This window comes from Sander lucioperca, chromosome 14 (genome assembly GCF_008315115.2).
Source record: "Sander lucioperca isolate FBNREF2018 chromosome 14, SLUC_FBN_1.2, whole genome shotgun sequence".
NCBI classification, from domain to species: domain Eukaryota; kingdom Metazoa; phylum Chordata; class Actinopteri; order Perciformes; family Percidae; genus Sander; species Sander lucioperca.
In genome coordinates, this window is record NC_050186.1 from 4,019,105 (window position 1) to 4,042,310 (window position 23,206).

Below are 23,206 nucleotides of genomic sequence, written 5' to 3' on the forward strand. Positions count from 1 at the left end.
AGGTACATGGGGCTATAAAAGTGTGTCAACTTTCAACATTTGGCAAATAACCTGTATGGCTTTCTGGTTGGTTTTGTTGTCTGAAAGTGTTTTTTGTATGATACTGTATAGTAAGTTGTTGTAAGAAAGGCTTATTTTTTATTAGTTCACACAGGGTGCATACATCTGACAGAGGAACCCATGCTGTGTCTACAGTGTTACTGCAGAGCCTACTGTGTTAGGGAACAGTGATCCAGTGATTGCAACTCGCACATTAATCAATCAGAACAGCAGTTCAGCAGTGGGTTGACAAGTTGAAGAAGAACTCAGCATAATAAATGACTAGCGGCGGAGAGCGCAGGGTGCAAAGCTCAACTGGATGTGAATGCATAGCTGGTGCAAAACCTCTGGGCACATATGGGCTGGAGCTGGAGGTGAGTGTACTGCTAGAGCTCCGGGTGAATGTGGAAGTAAAGCAGGTGCACTGATGGAGCTGCCGAACTTGAAGCAGGAGTTTGACTGGTTACTGAGTGCATTGCTGGAGTAGGAGCTGCATTTACAGCTGGGTGCACACGCTCTTAGCTACTGGTTTAACTGGGGCTGGGTGCATTCTCAGAGTTGGAGCATTGAAGCAAGACATTAATACGATGATGTAGCAAGAGCTGGGTGCAGTATTCGAGCAGTCGTTGGAGCTGGCTGCATTGGCACACTTGACTGGCTCTTTAAAAATCAAGTGGACGACTCACTTAGCACTCAAACATCTGAAAAGCTCTTAGTTTTTCAGGGATTTTGTTCTTTCTTTAACTTTGAAAACAACTTCTCTCTAATGCAGCATGTTTGCTGTTTCCTGTTCTGTAGTTTCTGATTCAAGAAGTAAAATGATGTGTTATTCATTAGATAAGTGGGTGTCTCAGAGGTCATGTACAGTATAAATGCCTCCTACACAAGTCATGAGAGAAACCGAAAGATGTGGGCACTCTGTGGGCTTTTGATGATATTAATACGAATAGAAAAAATCACACATATCCATTACTTGAAAGATGGAACCAAAACAAATTGTTTAACAGTTGTTTTCAAAATTAAAAAGAAAACAAATGTAGTTTTGATTTTCGTACTTTTCACATACAATTCTATAAATTACTTCATTTTAGATCATGAACTTTGAGTTTTTGAGATCCTATTTTTAAACTGTTCCTTTTTTTCATTTTTTTCGTTGTTCTAATTAAGCTGTCTTTTTTAACCACGGACTAATTAAGCTATCTAAAGTATTTTATGTTTTCTACAAAGAAATTATTTTTGTTCTTGTTCCTCTCAAATATAATTAGTTTTTGCACTGTATTGTTATGAAGCAATTACAATGATGAATCATAGCAGATCACTGCAGCCTCTTATTAAACATTCAAAAAAATCAAATGAATAAGTCATGCCACACATACACACGCATATTATCCTGGCATGTCGGCTAAATGGGGTACAGTGTGTGTCCCAATAGTGTGTGTGTATTCAAAATGGTATGATTCAGGGTGTGTCTGGTATTAGTTAAGTTGAACCAAATCTCATGCTCATTGTTGCATCATTATTTTTCTTCCATTGAAACTTGAGTGGAATGCTTAGCATCAAATAATCCAAAGTGCATCATGTTCTGTGCTTTGATGACCCTTTCAAGGTGTTAAGTCAAGGCTCTTCATATGAAGAGTCCACTCCATAGGCCCCAGTTCAATGCCTGCTGGTGTAAAAATACCTCTGGTGGATATTTTCAACCATGACCGCTGTTTAGTTGAAGTGAAGACAATTATCGGACACATGATCTGTGGATATTTATAAAGCCAAGGCCCCCGTCTTAATTCATTCAAAGATATCCATTACTGGGTGGCCAGCCAGACAGGCAGCCTGCCAACCAGCCAGCCCGTCCATTTCCATCTTCAACAGCAGCAATGGATGGGCAGTAAGGCAGAGCAGAGGCAGGCAGGGATGGCGTCAGTGGAGAGTTTTTAGCAGGAGATAGGATTCCTGAAAGCATCTATTTTCATTCACGGTTGCTCGGCCTTTATCGAGGCCCAGGACACTTCGTGAAAAGAGCAGGGTGCTGATGAATCACTTCTGGCTCTGTTCATCACAAGACAGAGGGCAGGGATATTAACACAACTAGGAAGGATGAGAGGGTCTCATTCTAACAGGGCCCTCCCTGCATACATACAGCAGGTGCACATTTATTGATGTTCTTGAATCATAGTTAATTTTGAGCCCTGACAAACAACTAAGAAGAAATTTAGGTAACAATACAAGCATATGTAGCTGTCAAAGCTGGACGTTATCCTTCTAACTTTCCTCTGTAGTATAGCATGTGAGGACCCTCTGCACATCCACAGACCTCCGTCCTGAAAAAAGTCCTACTGATTGTTAGTAGTTTCGACAGATTGGCACCAGTTACATTATATGCTGATAGAACTTCCATAGCAGGTAATAAGTCAGACTATAATAACAACCATAACATTGTTGTTTAGCCATATTAGCTGCATTGCTCTAGGAATGGTGGTTGGCCCAACACTTTGGTCCAGACGGAAGTATCGCAGAAAATATTGGATAGATTGCTGTGAAATGTTTTACAGATATTCACGGTCCCCAGAGGATGAATCCCGCTGACTTAAGTAATCCCCTTTTCCCCCTTTAACTTTTCCTCCAGTGCCACCATGAGGCTGTTATTTGTGGTTGTGAGGGAAATGTTTCGTCACCTATTGAATGGATTCTCATGGAATTCTAGCCACATTCTTACAGCATTGATGGAGGATCTTGATGCAAAAACTTGGCACAGCTTCATTCATTCAACCTTTATTTATCCTCGAGAGATCATTGAGGTGCTACCCTCATTTTTAGTGTCATCGAGTCGGACTACAAAGACAAATACAGAACAACAACACAAAAAGTACAATCATAAGAAATATAGAAATACAATAAAACATTCAGAATTGGAAAATTATTTCATAAATACACAGGCTAATATGGATGCAAAAGAAAATACAATTATGTAAAGCAGTTACAAGTAGAAGTTTGCAGGTTTAAAACCAGATTTCTCAATTGTCCAAAAGGCACAATTGAGTTGCTGTAATTTGTTCCAGGAGTACTCTCAGACAAAGTCCTTTAAGTGTGTTCACATTCTTTGGAAATGTGAATACACTCTGTCTGCATTAACTGTCTACAACATGTTTTGCTTTCTTTTTTTTACCTTGCATTACTGATTCATGTGTGTCTCTTTGCAGGTTCTACTGGGACTTGATAATGCTCATCATGATGATGGGGAATCTAATCATCATTCCTGTGGGAATAACATTCTTCTCAGAGCAGACTACCACCACCTGGCTGGTCTTCAATGTGGCCTCGGACACCATCTTCCTGGTGGACCTGGTCATGAACTTCAGGACGGGGATCGTCAACGAGGAAAGCTCTGAGATCATCCTCGACCCCAAAGTCATCAAGATGAATTACCTGAAAAGCTGGTTCGTTGTGGACTTCCTCTCCTCCATACCAGTGGATTATATCTTTTTAATAGTGGAGAAAGGCTTTGACTCTGAGGTATATAAAACAGCACGTGCCCTTCGAATCGTCCGCTTCACGAAGATCCTCAGTCTTCTGCGTCTGTTGAGACTGTCCCGACTCATCAGATACATACATCAGTGGGAGGAGGTGTGTATATGTATGTTTGTCTGTGTACATCAGTAAACGAAAAGAAATACAAAAAGGGGATTGGTATAAAAGCAAAGAGCAGAGGATGCAGAGTAAGAGAGTTATGGTTGTTTATATTTCTGTGCTGCATTGTGGTTCTCTGGCTGGGTGCTTTTTCCCAGCAGCACGGTATCAACCTTGAAAGGTTGATGCACAGATATAATTGTGCACGATCAATACTAATTAATAGGTGCTGTCAATCACCACTGGTCAGAAGGCCTATCTGTGGATAACAAGTGGTTATGTCAATTTCAGCTCATTGATGTGTGAAATTAATTCAAAATCGGAAATCAAAAGCATGTGCCTCCATTTCTTTCCAAAAAATGCTTTATAAAGTTGGAATCAGTGCATAATATAATGTAGGCAATGATATTATCAAGAGAATAACAATGTATCTATATAATGATAATGTATATTAGAGGCTAAATGAACTACTCTCTTAATATTTTGTTGGTGTGGTTTTACTGGATGACTCTGGTGGATTTTGTGTGCCCCCCGGAGAGTGATACATTATTACCCTCCAATCGAGTCATTGCACTCCCTGACTCAGACTGTTTAACCAAGCTCTCGCCTTCTGAGTCTCCTGGTAACGATTTCATTACACACTGAAAGATTGTGCTTCTCCATATCATGACTGAACCATTCCAGCAGATGGATACGTTTTAGACATCGTGACCGAAAGCACAGACATTACGTTTGATTTAAATTGTAGCTCCGATAAAATGTAAGTGGTTGACCATAACACCGTAACATCGTTTTTTAATAAGCTAGCCGCTTTCTCTCACCTTGTCCTGAACGTCCTTGCCCCACAGTTCCCTGTCCGTCCACTATTGTCTGACTCCCCTGTTATCGCTGCTGCTATCCCTGCTGTTTGTTACACTGGTTGAAGCAAATTGTGCTGTTGTCAGGGCTCAACCTGCACACATTGTAAGGTTCAATGATATATCAGTAACAATGGAAGTGCAAAAATAGGTTATTTACTGTATAACAATGCATTTGGCAAACCTACTGTTATGAAACTGTAATAATAATAAGCTTTTACAAGCACACTGATGGCTATAGTCGTGAATAGTATCTGGCCAGAACTTGATGTAAATAGTACACTTGTGCAGCTTGTCCAATTCCCAGCTCCCTTGCTATGGATCAGTGAACATTTATGGAGCAGGAAAAGATCATCTTTGTGCTCAGTACCAATGAGGCGGCAGACTTTTATAGTGTTTATGTCAGGTTATATTTTTCTGTCAGTGTATGTTTTAAACTCTGTAAAATTACCCTTACTGCATAATGTGGCATTTGACAAACAAAAGCATTATTTATGCTTCAGCAAAGCATTATTCAAGCTCCAAATGTGGATTTACTGTAAGATACACACACATCACAAACCATATTCTGAAAGGGAGCAGCATATGGATTGCAGTTGCTTGGTGTTATTATCTTGGCATGCACACTGTGTGGGAAGTTGATTGTGAATTTCAGATAGGGTCAGTGCTGTATATGATATAGCCGTTTAGTTTGCAGAGCTGTATACAATGTGAGGATGAGATGGTATGGACCAGGTTAGAAACACAAATAGACGGTGCCGCAAGGTTAATGAAAATCTGCAGTGAGCATGCAGGGAGGCAGGCAGCGCAGTATATAGGGATGTGTCATAATGCTTGGATACAACAGCGGAGCTCACAGCCCTGCTCTCTCACTTCCGCTCTCTCATGCTCAGTCATTCCTCTTTGTCTCCAGTCGTTTTTCTGCTTATCAAACTCTGCCTCAAACACCCCCCACCCCCCACCTCTAGCATGCCTTTTTTGCCTCTTTTACTCACGGTACGTTATCCTCCTTTAGCACCCTGTCTTTCTCTACACGTTGTTGTGTCTAACATTTGTATGCTTAAAATACAGTATAGAAATTAAATACAGTTATTTTGGTGCAACCACATTTGACAGACTGAATAATATAACAACAGCGAATCAGACACATCCACAGGAGACGTGAGAGGAAAGAAAAGGCACTCAGTGGAAATATTCCAAGCTGTCGTAACATGTTAGGTGTAGGCTGCAGGATTAGTGCTTTAATGGAGGGACAAATGCAGTCTCCTGTCGTCGTAATGGGTTTCAAGCAGTAAACCATCATTACATCAGCCTTGTGACGGACTCAGTTAGTTATTCTGGCATTGAGTTTCGTCAATATATCATCTTCCAGCCTGCATGTCCGTCATTCCTTCATCTGTCGTGTGCTCCCTGCCCCCCTCTTTTCACTTTATCACCGTCTCTTCCCTCCATCTGGGAAGTAAAGAGGGCCGTTATTTCATCAGCCCATCAGAACTGGGCTAAGTCAGATTTGTCGTTTTGCCAACAATCTCTTTTGGGTCTTATTCTGTGGTGTCTTCTTCTTCTCCGAGGCCTCACACTCCTACAAGCTTAATTTTTACCTCACAGAAGCAGTATTTCCTGCTTGGAGTGTTAGACACTGGGAGTATACATGTTAAAAAGATTCTAAAAGGTTGTTTTAATGTGTTATTTCATGTCACAATTTTTTTCAGTAAATACTTTCCCTTGTTAAAAGTGCTTGTGTCAAAACAGGAACCGCTTACGGACAGTGCTGTTCGTAAGTGACTGCTGGGTATTATTATGGTTTATGTTAAGCAGCCGAGTAGAAACAGTATTGGTGCCCACAAAGGAACTGATGCATCTTATTTAAGCAACTCACTCTGATTGTCACTCATTAGAGGAGTAGTAGATGACTCCATCTGGCTGTGCCACTTAGCCAGAAAAAGTAATGATGGCAACAAAAACAATCTATATCTGATGCAATAGTTTGAATAAGCATTTAACTGGATTTTAAGATCACTAGTTTGTAATTTTTTGGTTATGCAGTCTCTGGCCCTAGCTTACTTGGTGTCCGTGCTACTAGATGCTACTATTTCTATCTGTATTCATTGTTCTCTGTGTGTTTGTTCAATCATTCATTCATTTGTTTGCTCACACATAATTATTGCAATGCACAGTGCTTAGGGAAATTGCAGCATGCAGTGTGAAGGTCACGCAGAGCAGTAAATACGCTTTGTACTCAAATACCACACTTAAACAAGCAACCAAATGGAGGCCGGTGCTCTGTTTACACATCTGGAAATAACTCAGAGATTTTTCTTATATTCTTGTGTTCATGTAAGCACTTAAATTAAATATTTTAAGTGATTCTAAGTCAACATGTTTTCAGCATTCAGTATGTGTAGCCTGACTCAAAGACATGTATAACCTTTGCTCTACACAGAAAGTGTTTTAGGCACTTTGTACCGTATGTGCGCCAGAAAGGGCAATAAGAAATGTAGACCAAGTCACATCTTCTGCCTAGGGAAATGTTTTTTTCAAGGGCATGTTGTTTTGCCTCTTTGCTGTGATCTTCAGCATTTTTGGTCATTTTAACTACTATTTAAAACATACATTTTTTAATAGTGATTTTGTGTAAAATCATCTTTGAAGCTGCACAAAATCTATATTTTCATATTAATAATGGGTCAAATGTAATGTGAAAAGTGTCGCTTGTAGGTATGAACCCACAGAGAATTATCACTTGACTCTGCAGTTCCCCTCAGCTCTACGTAGCATCTTTCAGCTCATTCTTTGGGTTTTACAGCCACGACTTTACTTCTTTGATTCTCACCGTGATCAGAAGAGAAGACACACAAAGTTAGCGACTAGCAGGGGAACATAGTTTAGCTGAAGAAGCCATATGTTTTCTGCAGGATATGGTGGAGACCAAAAACAGAGGTAAAAAGGACAGTGAATAATGAACCAGTGAATGAATCAGGTGGCTAGAAACATGATATATATATATATATATATATATATCTCACTATCGGTCAAAAGTTTTGGGTTTTCATTTGCATCGTTTTTTTTAACCAGGGAAACAGTTTTCAGATTACATTATGTGCTTACTTAATTGCAAAAGGGTTCTCCAATGTTTTCTCAGTTAGCCTTTTAAAATTATATCAGATTAGTAAACAGAATGTGCCTTTGGAACATTGGATGAATAGTTGCTGATAATGGATATTATCAGCTGGTATTCTGTCTATAATGGAGTGGAATGGAAATTTGTAAGTGACCCCAAACTTTTGACCAGTAGATAGATAGATAGATAGATATTATACCAACCTTTAGTTATATATTTATATAATATATACACGTACACTATATCACTATATAACCTATAGTGGCCCACAGGGGAATTAATAGCTGAGTATTTAATAATAAAATAAAATAATGAGAAGAGTTATCGGGGGCAGGCATTTTTTGCCCTTTCATCAGTAATTTAACAGGCATTTTTAGATCTTTTAAGGGCATTTTGACCGCTGCTCCTATTTTTCTAACCTGGTTTCCCATATGTTTTTCTTATTATTTCATGTCCTCTCAGATACAGAGCTATTTATCCCAATGACCTTACAGTCACAGTGTTTTTTTCCTCCAACTTCTGCTGTTACCTTTGGATAAGTGCTAATGTTGGAGAGATCTTCTAGGAATAGATTTAGATACCACCCTGTTCAGTGCTCCTTTTGGTTTATTGTATTTAATAAAACCATGCTTTTTTAAACTGCTGTAGAGAATCCCCACAGCTCCCAGTGCCACATCTGGCTCATCACAGCCACCAGGCTGCCCGCCAGATCCCAGCTCAAGCACAAGGGCTCAGGTTGAGCTTGTGGCAGCATACCAGCCCCCCCAGGGATAACTGTACCCTTTTCTGAAGCCCCAGGCAGAATTGGTCTGTTACTCTACAATGGTATAAATACAAAATCAGTAAACCTAATCTTTACAGAACTACCTTTGCTTATGTTTCACTGTAAATATTGGCACACTTTATAATGTATGTATGTATGTATAATGTAAAGGTAGTGAAAGGTATATTGTTGAGAATTAAGAATCATCAACAAACCTGTAGGCAAAAATACAAACACACATTTTAATTAGTTAGTTTACCATTCAGTGTATTTGAGTCTTTTCTCTGCATCAGAGTCATCAATGATTGCTTTATGAGACATCTGTTGGGACTCAATTATTGGTTCTCTTTGTGATGCTGCGTTGATTTTTTTGTTGTTGAAATTTTAATAAATATAATATAATTTAATATAATTAATTATTATATTATATATTATATTAATATAATTATTTATAATATTTGACATGCTAATTTAGCAAACAGCACAACTAGAGAGCTAACAGTCTAAGCTTGTATTAATCCTCTCTAGTACAGTCATGTGAAAAAATTAAGACACCCATGCTAAAGTTGACTAAAAAGAGGAATAAAAAAATCAGCTTTTGGAAATTGATCTTAATGCCTTAATTATAAAAATGAGGAAAAATCCAACCTTTAAGGACACCAATTTTGTTTGTGAATGAATAATGTATCGTAAATAAATAAATGTTCTTCCTTAAAATACAGGGGGCATAAGTAAGTACACCCCTATGTTAAATTCCCATAGAGGCAGGCAGATTTTTATTTTTAAAGGCCAGTTATTTCATGGATCCAGGATACTATGCATCCTGATAAAGTTCCCTTGGCCTTTGGAATTAAAATAGCCCCACATCATCACATGTCCTTCACCATACCTAGAGATTGGCATGGTTTTATTTCAGTTAGCCTAATAGCTGGTTTGATTTGCATTGAGAGATGATTTTATGGAAAGTGCCCCATGCAATCTTAAGGACACATGACTGTATGTTGGGACAAACAATTGATACATGGCAATCTTATCTTATGATTGAGGGATATTTGTCCTATTGACATTTAGCTATGAATAAGTTCTGCTTTGTGGCAGCTGAGGCTTTGTGTTTAAATAATAGTACACCATTTGTGTGTTACAACGGCACAGAGTCTGCTGTGTTACACTCTACAACTTTAGTTAACCATTATTATTAAAATATATATATAAAAATTACTACTTCATAATAGTGAAGTGAATATGTATGGGAGATGTGTTTTGACACATTTTCCCTCCAATTTAGGGGTTGTTTTCCTCTTTAGTTATACTGATATTGTGGTGTATCACAATACATGTTGTTCTGGTCATGTTGTATTTTGATACTGTTGTAACACACTGTCACACATGATCACCACCCCCTACAGTCAATGTAAACATAGAGTAGCAGCAGGACATGAGGTAATGTTACCATTTCACTTATCACCATACTTTATTTTACTTTATTACTTATTATTTATTCTTATTCCTACTCAAAAGTGCCCGAGTCACTACATTAATATAAAACATACTGTAGTTAGTTAGTTCCTGAGTGGTGCACTTCTTTTTCTTTGCATGTCCCTTCTTTTTATGCTTCTGAATGGGTGCTCCTGGTGATGAAACTGTCATCATGTAATGCCATCGTGTCATCACCAGAGTTTAATTGCATAAATATGCCCTGAAGCATCATTTTTCTAGCGCCTCTGTCAGTCAGATGCACAGTATGCAGTCTTGATGTGGGGTGGAGCCTTCCCTGAATCACTGATGTTGATCTATTTCGTGATCTCTGGCATGCAATAAAAACTATTCATTTTTTATAGGAAAATGAACTGAATGTGCGTGAGGCACATTGACACTGCCTGTAGCAAGTGGCGGCTATGCTAGCCCCCTACTGTATGTGCAGCTCCACTTTGTCAGCATCTGAATCATAGAGCTGTCATGCAAAAGCAACATCAATCTGAGAGACTGAGTCACTTCTTGAGATCAGATTGTTCTATTAATTCACTGCTAATGCCTGGAAAATATACTGGTTTATGATTTGTCTTTGAAGCTGCATGGTTGTTGTTTTTTAGTTGTTTTGCACAAGAGATAGGTAGTATCGGCTACAGTGGACTGCAAAATATGATGCAAGTGATCTCGTCTCGTGATCTCGTCCAAAACAAAGGTGCACAGTTGATTCACAACTCAGTCGGTAAATTGATCTTAAAGGAGGGAAAATGTGAGCCAACTGACCTGGGTATCTAATGCTTTTTTTTTTTACCTCTTCCATCTTTAGACGCAGTATGTCAACAGACAGTGGAGGTGTTCATGTTTGCCTGCAGCTTTTCACAGTGTCTTGTGTTTTCTTTTTTCTCTGTTTAATCGCCATGCTAAATTACAGCCAAGAATGAACTTCAAAGGTGTTTCTAGATATACATTGTTTTTAAAATAGCTTTTCTTTACCTGTTGCATATAGCACTTCTTATAACCTACAGTGCAGTTACAAAATTAGATAAATCCATTTAAAGAAAACAGACATTTCATGTCAAGGTATAAGACAAGAGAAGGTTGATAATAGGGCAAGTAATGATTATTTTTTGTATGTATATTATTTCTTTAACAAACACCTGATGTCTCTAAGTTAATTTTTTCTTCAACCAAAAGTCAAATATTAACAGTTAGAAAATATGATAAACTGACAGAAATCACAGGCATTGTAAGATGAAAAGGAGATCACGATGAAGCCACCATGTACTGTAATTTGCCACCTCAGCAACAGATAGTGTGGTGTCAAAGGAGATTAGTCGGCTTTGGTTTATAGACTCCTGTGGACTTGATTCACCTGTCTCTGAATAGGCTATGCCAAGTCGTCAGTGCCTTGAGGCCTCCGCCCCACCAGTCCCATGCAGGGACACAGGTGCATAAGAACACACACACACACACACACACACACACACACACACACACACACACACACACACACACACACACACACACACACACATACATCACAGACACACACAGAGAAGGTGTGCTAAATCCTGAAGTGCTGAATTATGCGTCAGGTTGAAAGAGAGAGCAAGAAAGACAGATGGAAATGGAAAGAAAAAGATGAAACAAACGGAGGGCAGTATTGTGTGTGTGTGTGTGTGTGTGTGTGTGTGTGTGTGTGTGTGTCTCACACAGCAGCAACAGTGATTCCTGTACTATGTTCCCCTGATTGATTTTCTATTGTGTTGAGGCTCTTTCTCTCTGTAATTACAGCTTGTAATTGAAGTGAGGACAAAGGTTTTTAAAATGTGACCCGGTAGTATTATTTGTCTGTTTGCATACTATCGACCGCTGCTCTGTTTGAGCTGCACAGTCTACATGTAGTAATTTATCACAGTGACTGCAGCTATACCTTACACAAAGACAACATCTATAGGTCTACAATGCATTCATCACAGAGAAAAGCGAATGGCATTTATTGGAGGATAACTAAAAGGAGCCTGGCCTCATTACCATGTTCTTTCAAATGGTATTTAGTTGTAGGACACACATACAGCAGTGAGTAGCAGGGATGTGAACCAGCTGCAGGACTCTCCTCTGTGAAAGAGCGTGTTGGAGCAGAGCCGTTGGCTGATGACTGTATACAACTGTTTCCTGTGATATGATTTAATGTGATATGATTTGATCTGATGTGTTGTGATGTGCGAGGCTGAGGATTGTTGTGGGACTGTGTCATGTCTGTGTTAGCGTGTGTGTGCTTCTGGATATTTCATACCCTGTAGCCTAGAGGTGGCATATGGCAGCTTGTTAGCACAACCAATCTTTTTTCTTCCTGAAATATACTGTAAATAGCAGTTGGCCAATACAATGTGGAAATAATGACCCCAAATGAGTGTTTAAATCAATTAAATCAAAATGATAAGTAAGTTTAAGGCAAAACACTTGTCTCACACACAAATTATTTAGATAATCTTTAGAGTTCAATTTAACATTCCCTTAAAAGACTCACACATTGCTGGTGGATATTTACGCTAACTCTGCTAGAAAAGTTGTACAACCCAGGATATGTTTAAACTTTGGAGCAGGTGTTAGCCCAGATTCTGTGTTGCTGCCGCACTATGCACACATAGCCACGGCTGCACAGCTGGTTGTTTATATTTAATGTCCCCAACAAGACAAACGTGGGACATTGGACATTGTTTTGCAAAGCACACAAAGGTCTGGTTTCTCTGGAGGGTATGGTGAGGACACTGAGGGACAACTTTTCTGTGCCTGGAGACGTACATGTCATTTATCAAACAGAGGCAGCGGCCTGTGCGTCATGAGTGAAGTTTAAATTTCATTTTTTATGCCTTTACGGAGAAAGGATGGAACTTTACAGATTGCGTGACGGTGAATGAATACAGACTAATGTGCAGGTTTGAGTGGAATTTCTACACCTTTTAAAGAGAAGGTGCAAATGTTGCAGCTGTAATAAACTTGATATCCAATGCACCAGACATTTCTAGTGTGTATTTGGACGCAGTTACGCAGGAGTCTAGGGAAACAGTAATCATATCAGTGCTACCTACATCATGTACGCAGCTGCGATCTGAGCAGGCATGGATTGGCCATCGGGAGTACCGGGAGATTTCTTGGTGGGCCAGTCTATTTGTGTGGGCTGAATTGGGCGCACTCCGGTCGAAAACGTTTTTTTTTTTTTTTTTTTGATCAACCCATAGAGAGAAGAGAGATCACATGATTGGCCCACTTGTGTGATGTCACATGATTGAGTCACTGGTTTGTCTCTCATCTGAACATTGGCCAATCACATCTTACTATGGCCCACTTCCATCCTACCATAGCGAGAGAGCGCATTTAAGTCTTGCTCCCACTGTCAGCGAAAGTAACTTCACAAAGTGCAGGTAGCTAGCTAAAAACACAAGATTTAAGCATGTCAAATGATTATTTTAGCACCCTTGTCCACCACAGAGAACAAGTATCGGTTAGTAAGCTAATGTTTTGCATGCTGTATACAAAATGCAGCTTTAGCTTAATTTACAGACTTGTCACTTGTTTACTATACAAGACACCCAGGCTGTACCCTCAACCTTTAGCCATCTTGCCATCAGGAGCCATGTCAGTGAGTACATTATCATACTATCTTACCACTCAGCTAATTGACATTAGGGACTGGTATGCAGGGTTCAAAACTTTTTATCCACCAGCCAAATACTAGTGAATGTTAAAATTGTACTTTTTTTTGGCTGGTGAGTCAAGCAAATCTACCAGCCACTTACATATTTTACCAGCATTTGGCTGGTAAATAGTGCTAATGTTGAACCCTGCTGGTGTTGAAGGGGAGTGCAAGGACTGTTGGTGTCCGGCCGATTATGGTGGGCTGGTCTAGTTCTCAAAAGTCCAGGGTTGATTTTTTACCCCAGTCCAGCCCTGGATCTGAGCTTCTGTCTGCATGGCCTGTCTCTGCTTTGGTGCTTCTCTACTGTTTGAAGTGACTTTTTTCTGCTTTTTTTCGGTATTTCACATTGTGTCCCTCCATCTTTTTAGTCTTTAAAAAAGTTGAATGACTTATATATAGATATAGATATTTTGCAAATATATCTATACAGATTGTATGAATAACGGATGCAGGTGAATTGAGGATTGTTTTAAAGCACATTGCTTTATTATTATTATTATTATTATTATTATTATTATTATTATTATTATTATTATTATTAATAATAATAATAATAATAATAATAATAATTCATTAATAATAATGTTGTATTCTTTTCTGAGCCTGATAGAAAAATTCCACCACTGCTGATTTTTAGTAAATTTAATTCGTATTAAATAAAAGGTGCAGTGCATATTTGACCTGTGCTTTTGTGTACATAAAGCTTACCTGAAATTAAACACCTACACAATAAAAAAAAGGAACATAATACAAAGAAATTAATCTACAGTTTGATCCGTTATCATAAAATAAATGTGCTGTCATCCATAATTGGAAAAAAGCATAGAAGCAAATTTGCTGTCCATTGCTACAAAGCACTTGGCTATGGAACACCCTCTTCTTCAGTCTTGAATTTTTCATCAGTGCTCAAGCACAGCAGTTTTTGTGCTTGTGCATGCTTTATCTCATTTGGTTGAGCAAGTCTTAAAACAGGAGCAACTTTTTATGGAAAAATACTAACAAACTTTGCATTTCCCTGTTAACAATAAACATGTTTTGCATCTTTTTATAATCCGTGGCCGGGTTGTCCGTTCATCCATCCGTCCGTCCCATTCTCGTGAACGCGATAACTCAGCCTTGAGGGAATGTCTTCAAATATAGCACTAACTTCCACTTGGACTCAAGGATGAACTGGTTAGAATTTGGTGGTCAAAGGTGGAGGTCGCTGTGACCTCACATAACACATTTGTGGCCACAATTCATTAATTCATATGTCAATTATGACAACATTTCACACAAATGTCTAACATTTTATCCAACATTTTATACTCAAAAGGTCAACTTCAGTGTAGTCTCGCTTTGCCAGACCATCCACACACTGCGGAGCGGAGGAGAGTCTGGCTACGCCTACTACACAGCATTTCGGGATGGGAGAAAAACATATTCTGGTTTATTGGCATTTCTTTAAACCAATCACAATCGTCACGGGCGACGCTAAGCTCCGAACGGAGCCTCTGTAAAATAGTTGTGTGAGAGAAAAGTTAGATTTGACAGATAGTATAGCTAGCTGTCTCAATTTACCATGCAGAGATCTGAGGGGCAGTTAACTATAGTCCTCATAAATCCACCGGAGTTTAAAATTCCAACACAAAGAAAGCTGAAGGAAACGGACATCGGTGAAAATACATGCATTTGGCGGAATTTCTTGCGACAAATGCAATCAAACTATTGACAACTTGACACTAATGTTGGGTACCCACCTAGAAACGGTGGTGATTGTAAAGATCTTCTGTGCTGCTGGGATGAAGATGTGTGTGGAGCATTCACGTTTCGCCAAAAAATACAATGAATACCTTTTATTAAATTCCTTCAAAGTCTTCACTATATATATTCTGAGTCTGAACAGACATTAATGTAAACTGCAACTTGACTAGTTGGCAGAGGCGGTAATTCTATTTCAGATTTGACTTTCCGACAGGATAACTTGTGAATGCTTTTATTTTATATCCAAATCAGATTGTATTTCACTGTAAACAATGTGTGTTTTGCTGTTGGAGGACGCACCAGGGTATTGTAGCATTTTGGTGGTCACTGTCATAAACAGATTTGGGAACCCCCACCCCTGTATGTAGTGACCGTACAGCATGACCGGACAGGCTGTTAGAGGCGAAGCAGACCTTCGTTGTCTCGAGTGTGGGAGCTGCAGCCTGCAGGGGGCTAAAGAGCTCTGTCACGTGTCTTTGTGTGACAATCTGCCTGTCACACTTTCAAATGTTGTGAAAAGGGGGACCTTCCCCTGTGAAGGAGACAGCCACAGGGTCATAGCACCGACATCAATATTAAATACACTGGACAAGAATGTGTTATTTTGTCTATATATTTAGGAAATGTGCCTTTTTAAACAATTTGGAATCTTACTTAACATGGCTGAATACCCTGTGCAGTCCAATTCATAGGGAACTTCTAGGCGATCGGAACACACCCTTAGGCTAAAAAAACCCTCTACAAACCCACTGAATCTAAAAAAATAAATAAATACTGTTTATAGATCATATTCTTTAAGCTTAAATTCCCTATAGGCCTATATGAGCAACCGCTGGCTTTACAGGTCACTTTGTATCATACTGTCACTGTAAGATGATGTGTGACATTTAAAATGTATACTCCACTCCACCTCTCTCTCTCTCTCTCTCTCTCTCTCTCTCTCTCTCTCTCTCTCTCTCCCTCTCCCTCTCTCTCTGGCCTGTTATTTAATGTAAGATATAAACAGACATGTCCTCACAGTAAAGACAGAGAGACAGACAGGCAGTGACACCGAGAGGCAGACTGAGAAAAAGAGAAGGAATAGTTTGTCTCGACAGGAGGCTGAATGCAAAAATAAGTCTTTTAATCATGAATATTTTCTAAAAGATAAATGGAACCAGGTTTTATGCGATACAAATGACTGAATCGGAGTAGTAGGCAATACATGCACTGCCATCTTGTGTTATTGAGCTTGGGGTATAACTGTTTCAGCAGCCCCACAGCAGTCAAACTAAATTAACGTCTGCTATTTCCTCCAACATCCGCTGCCTATTTTTAGCATTATTTTATTTTTAAACTTCATATTTTGATATTCAACCACAATATAGCCTAAATGTTTTTCATGATTTGTATTAACCCCCTCCAGAGTTCTAAGTCAGAAAACAGTCAGCGAAAGCGGCTTTGCTCGTCTGTCCATCCCCATGGGATATCCCCCTGTGAACACAAGTTTCCTTCTGCATGGTGTGCACAGTACAGTAAGCAGACAGATGACAGATATAGTCTTGGGAGGGGGCTAAAATGATAAGTGTGGAGATTAGGCTAATCTCGGTTTATTTTTGTTCGCTGGGCTGTTGGTGGTGGTTGCTGTGGGTATGTTAGGAGGCTCGCACTGAAGAAAACAGACACGTTGGTGATCCCTGAGAAAAGCTCTTATGATTTGTGTACTACAGACTCTCCATACTTGACTGACTGAATCTCCATGAGGCACATAATGATCCCTTGGTTATTTAGAGGGGGGTAACACCACTTATGGCAGACATATCCTGTAATGATGCCTTGTGCAAAATAATTAATTTGTAACCAGCGAAGCATTTAGGGTTCTTCTACTCTCACTTCCCAAGAGTTAATGTTGTAGCGGATGGATTTAACGAAGCACCCTTCATCCATTTGTCATAACGACAGCTGTGCTCATCTATTGAAGTCTAGCTGTTAATATGAATCTAAACCCAATAATTTATATTGTCTTGTATAGGGGCATCACTATAGCAATGAGCTATTATTATTATTATTAGTATTATCATCATAGAGAGGTGTTATTATGGATGTCCATTTGTAACTACAGCACAGATTAGATTATGTAGCATATCAAGTGTAGTAGCTCCTGATGCTACAGCTAAAACAGTCAGAGGTATGCGAGACTAGATAATATGTTGTTGCTCCACTCTGGGTCATATGACCGATTATACTGTAATATCATACGGCTCTATATTTACAGTTTATTTGCATTGGTTATAAAGCACTTAATGTTTTGCTGATTATACTACAGTATGTATCTTTATGCATAATCATGCTAACATCATCATGCTATTAGAGCCATCATAAGTTGTGTTTGCACTGCAGAGGCCACAGTAAATAGAATGGATCAATGGCAGTATCAATTTAATTTATCAATATACCAATTGCATTGTATTTGGATGATTCACTAGTCTAGAATCATACTATGAGGCCATCTCAGTATTTCGGGAAGTGTGTCCTTGCTATAAAATGTGGTAGAAAGGGTCCATGGTGCTGATGTTTGCACAGCAGGTCACCCTGTGCATTCCAGTCAAATCCCTCCTGCTCTCACATGAGCGCTAATCTTCCCTGACGGCCTTCTTAACACTACAACACTCGCCCTTCCTCTCTTTCACTCCTCCATGACACAAACTGCATCTTGCTGTCTTCTTTCTTTTCTCTTGCTTGCCTTCCTGCAGTATATTCCCTGTGTGTACATTTAGTGTGGTTTAAATTCAAAAAATAAATGCACACAAGATGTACAAACATTTAAATTTTGATACTTTACTCCTCAAAGTCCAAAATTAAATGTAAAGTTGTCAGACAATTCAGTATTTCAGGAAACACTGTGTGGCTTGAAATCTTTTGCAGAGAGATGAGAAAATCCAAGACACCACTTTTATGTCCATGCGATACGTATAAAGCGACAGCTGGGAGTCAGTTAGCTTAGCAGTATGTGAATGGGGTTGCTCATAGTGATGAACCTACAGAAAATTATCACCAATATTTGCAGCTCCTCTCGGCTTTACAGAGCTTTATACTGAGTTTCAGCTCATTGTTTAGCTGTCCCACTTGCAACTTTACTGTTTTGGTTCACTCTCATCACTCTCAGCAGGTTGCTGTTTTCAGGTAAAGAGCTCTAAAAACCTACTGTACACTACCTTTTTCAGCACCAAACGTCAGACAGACACAGTTAGCAACTAGCCGGGGAACACAGTGGAGCATTTAGCTGCTAAAAAACCCAGATATTTCCTTCAGGAGTTGGTAGGGACCCAAAACTGAACTAAAAGAGTAATATTGGACTTTCCTCAGGTGGCCAGAAACACGACTCCAAAGGAAAGATGATCTTTCACCGTAACTGCAGGATGTGTAAATAAACAGGTTTGCTAACAATTTCACCCCCTGCTTCCCCAAAATGGCAAAAAAATCTGTTATTGCAGGTTGAATTAAACTATGAGGTAATATTAACTTACAATACAAATAAAAATTAATCTGTAAGATGTTAAGTCCCTAGAGGCAAGATGCGTTATAAGGAATTGTGTCAAAATATATGTACATATACCCAAATGATGCTAACTGAAATCAAAAACATTGTTATTGTACATCTTTCTAAATATTTCACAGAATGAATCTGTTCCTGTTTAACGACAGCGGGCAGCAGCGCCTTGGATAGATGTAGCATGCTTCTCCTGTTATCTCTCAGCTCTTTGTCTCCTTCCTTCTTTTCTCCATCATGGACTGACTGACAACTCCATACCAGGAATTAAATCAATGTCCTCAGTCAAACTGTCCTGCTGAAACAGACTTGCATAACCAGACAAGTGGAGGGAAAAATGGGTCATGTTTGAAAACAGTTGTTCTCAAAGCCTACTGGCAAGTTTCTGAACAATATGTCCAAACATATTCATTTGTTTTCTCAGAAATGTTCTCATTGGACTGAGTTATCAACGCACAGGTGCTGCTGTCTGAGCTAAAAGCACTGCTCGTGTTTGGAGATGTCAGTCATGTTGTGAACATGTTTTCTTAAAGCTGAGCTGATGTTATTTTGTTACCACTCCTCAGGTTATAGGTACAAATCAATAGAACATTCAACCTCCTCCTCATCCATAAATATATTTATTTGTTCCCCTGATGCACTGAGCCTCCCCCCCATAGACTTTTATAAGCCTTGAAGGAAATTTCTAATATATATTAACTGCATACAGTAATCCCCACATGGGAACATTATTACGGTCAAATAGAAGGCTTAGCACACTGTGTGGGTCACAATATTTAAATAATGATACAGAAGATACAGAGACAGAATTTTTCTATAACATTTTAAGTTAATATTTATAAAAACAACACAGGATCCTCACACAATCCACCAATGAACCCCATGCAGAAAACATCATAAATGTGACCCCTGTGGCTGTGTGAGCTTCTGCCTCAGAGCATGCTGCCTCTGCCAATGATGCTCTGAATGGTTGAGCACAGATTAAGGCGGAACAGTAGTGTTGAGGTTATCACGCTTACACGACCAAAATAGACGCTGAGCGGGTGAGACAGCGGCCAAGGCAGCTACGCTCGCAGTACTGTGTGATGTGCTTAGTGGAAGAACCGGAGAATAACTGCTGACGGACACAGAAATGATGGAAAACAGAGCGGATGAACTCCCATAGGAAAAGAGACACTTGGGAAGAAAGAGTCTTTATTTTAACTTGTGATTGACACATTATGTGATAGATGGTTGGCATGGGGCTAATCCAGTAAAGAACAGTCTCACCATATCCTCCACACCTACCATCTACCTTTATCCTACACTTTAACATTAAGTTGTGATTTGAGTCCTTAATGTTAGCAGTATTTGATGATCAAGATTATACTGAGGTCACAAGGCTACATTCATACATTTGTTGATTAAATGTGTTGCAAAATTTATATCAAAGTAACTGCATAAAATAAAAAAGGAGCAGCATACAGAATACAAATACATGTAAAATAAGTCCCCAGTCCATCATTTGTTTTGCAAGCTGGATAATAAATGGCAGATTTTAAAAGAAAGCCAACTGTGGGTAACACTTTAATCTGTGTTAAATTTCAATAAGTTTTAGCAGCAAATGTCTGTAATGTCCGGTTATCACTACAAGTGCAGTGATGCAAATATTTTATTGTCTTTGCAAGAAATATGAATACTGAATTTGAGTGCTTGTCAAAAGCTTAAGTTATATTGGCTGCTGAAATGATGAATAATCAGGTTTAACAACTCAAAATGGACACCAAATAAAAAAGTTGAGTTGGATGTTTAAGAAATGTTTTATATTGTACTAAATCAATATCAGGATAAATAACTGACTGACATGAACTTTTTTATAATATTTTGTCTTCTCACTGATAGTTCAGAGATCGGTTATATGCAATGGTGGAAAGTAACTAAGTAAATTTACTCAAGTACTGTACTTAAGTACAATTTTGAGCAATTTATACTTTACTTAAGCATGTCCATTTCATGCCAGTTTATACTTAAAACCCACTACATTTTATAGAGAAATATTCTTTTTACAGCACATTTATTTGAGACTGTTGATTACGATCATGATCAGCTTATAAAATATGAAACATTGTTATAGAGTTAACTACCCAGCAGTAAATGTAGCCCCTGCTCGGAGCAGCTAAATCATCAGAATGATGCTTACACATTAATGCATCAATAATTATAATCCAATAATATACATAATAATTTTACACTCTGAAAGGGGCCATTCCACATTATGAGCACTTTTACTTTTGATACTTAGAGTATATTTTAGTTGTAATAATTCTGTACTTTTACTTTTCTTTTATACTAGTGCCCCTTCATGCTTTACTGTGCTTGGAAGGCAGGAGAAATAATGACCTCCTCTTTAAAGACTTCCCTGTTACATTAATAGATCACTACTTGTTTTCTGTGCAAAGAACCAATTGATCACCACCTGCCTTTTAATGAAGTCTCCGGCTCCAAATAACTGCTGGGCCTTGTTATGTAAATGTACTGCTCGGTAATGCTGCAGATCCAGAGCTATTTATGAGAGACACATTTTGCACAGCTGTAACATGGCTTGAAGAGAAGCGAGTTACATGTACAGTATAACACTGCTGAACAGATTTTCTATCTTCTCTCCTCTTCTTGTGTAGTCTATTCTAGTCTGCATTGTAGACTGATTTGCAGACTGATGAGCTTCTCATAGTATACAGTAAGCTGCCTGACGCACTGCAATAATGCCAACTCTATTTATGTTAATTTATTGCAGAAGTATACATACATCATCATGATTGTGCATAGGGCATTACAGGCATGTGAATTGTAATACCTTCCAGCAAGCTGATTTTCTTTGGGCAGAGAGAATGGCATTGGAATTATATTTCCAGTGTATATAAAATATTCCATATCCAGCTTAACTGCTAAGATTGTCTTCTAGAGGTTTTTTTGTTGTTGTTGTTTTTCTTTTCTAAACTTTGACAAAAAGTTTAATGGCCAACAACTTTTCTGGTATTTATAAGGAGGAGGAAAACATGAGACTTGATAAAGCCCAGTGAATTCCCATTACATGATAATATGATTTTTAAAATCCAAGTTCAACTGTGATTTTGTGATTAAGCAACACCAGGAGAGATCCAAAAGGAGATTTACAAGACGATTTTAAGCAGTAGAATTCCAGATTTTCTTGGAAGCAGTTTTGTCATCCTTCAATGTAATAGCCAGTGGTGGATTTAATCCCCCTCAAATTAGTCCCTCGCTAATCCTCACTAACCTCCAAGGTCCAATTTGAAGAGGCATAAAGAACGTTTTGTAATTGCATGTTTAAGGCCCACAGCTTGATGGCGAGTAATTCTCCAGCATGCTCTTTTATCTGGACATCAGAGTCCAAAAGTCAGTCTACAGTACATACATCAACCTGACAGATTGCAGTGGAGTAAACCCCTTAAAAGTTTAGGTGAAACACATGTTGGATCACTTCTGTGATTTTCATACATAGACTGTAACCTTCCATGCCGGTTGTGAAGTGATTTGTTGAGTTATTCAGGAACAATTCTCAGTAAAGTACAGCATGGATGGCATTGATTTCAGTTGTGGTGCCCACAGTATTATACATCCTGTTTATAGAAGTGTATTTAGCTATGCAAACACACAATAGCTCCCAGGTCCGCATCTACTCTACCGGACTGTACTGATGAATGGACGGGGACATGCCAAATGTGAATGAACGCCGTGCTGGCTGGACACAACCAGCGTGTGACCTTGTGCCACTATCACTTCACATCTTAGCTGTTTGGCTCTCCTGTGTTAAAGTGCTCATATTGTGCTTTTTGGCTTTTCCCCTTTCCTTTATTGTGTTATATATCTTTTTGTGCACATTATAGGTTTACAAAGTCCACCCCAAAGGGACTTAACATCTTCAAATTTGTTTTTGTTGCCGTTTGTGGACCCTGGGCTGTCTACAGAGACCGTGTTTTTTTACAGTGTGTTCTGGGGACAGGCAGCTCGCGGATAGTGAGGAAAATGTTGTAGCCTAAAAAACGCATGACATCGCTTAGAGCACCTTTAATTTACTGTCACTGCCTTCCTCTCCTGTGTATCTGTAATGTGAGCAGGTGGTTAAAGGTTTTTTTACAGGAACACAATCAAGCTATGAAACATGGGCACAGTCGTGCAACTTCACAAACACTGCACCGGAGAAGTAATGGTGTTGGATTAAACAAGCCAGGCTAGATTTTGAACTACATGGATCAGCACAGAGTGTGACAGTCAAATCAATAAATTGATGAAGGAATATCCCAACGACACACAGACCACATAACTGCAAAAGAAGCAGGGTCTTGCATGACAGAACACAATGTGA

General features: G+C 39.0%; 1 protein-coding gene across 2 annotated transcripts in view; it reads left to right on the forward strand.

Annotated features, from left to right (window-relative positions):
- Window positions 1-23,206, forward strand: part of LOC116062901 (potassium/sodium hyperpolarization-activated cyclic nucleotide-gated channel 1) — a 109,471-nt gene that overhangs the window by 44,531 nt on the left and 41,734 nt on the right. For both annotated transcript variants that reach the window (XM_035991470.1, XM_031317676.2), the window contains exon 2: window positions 3,237-3,660. In XM_035991470.1, coding sequence (XP_035847363.1) covers window positions 3,256-3,660 — 405 coding nt within the window. In that variant the 5' untranslated portion in view covers window positions 3,237-3,255. The remainder of the gene's footprint in view (window positions 1-3,236; window positions 3,661-23,206) is intronic.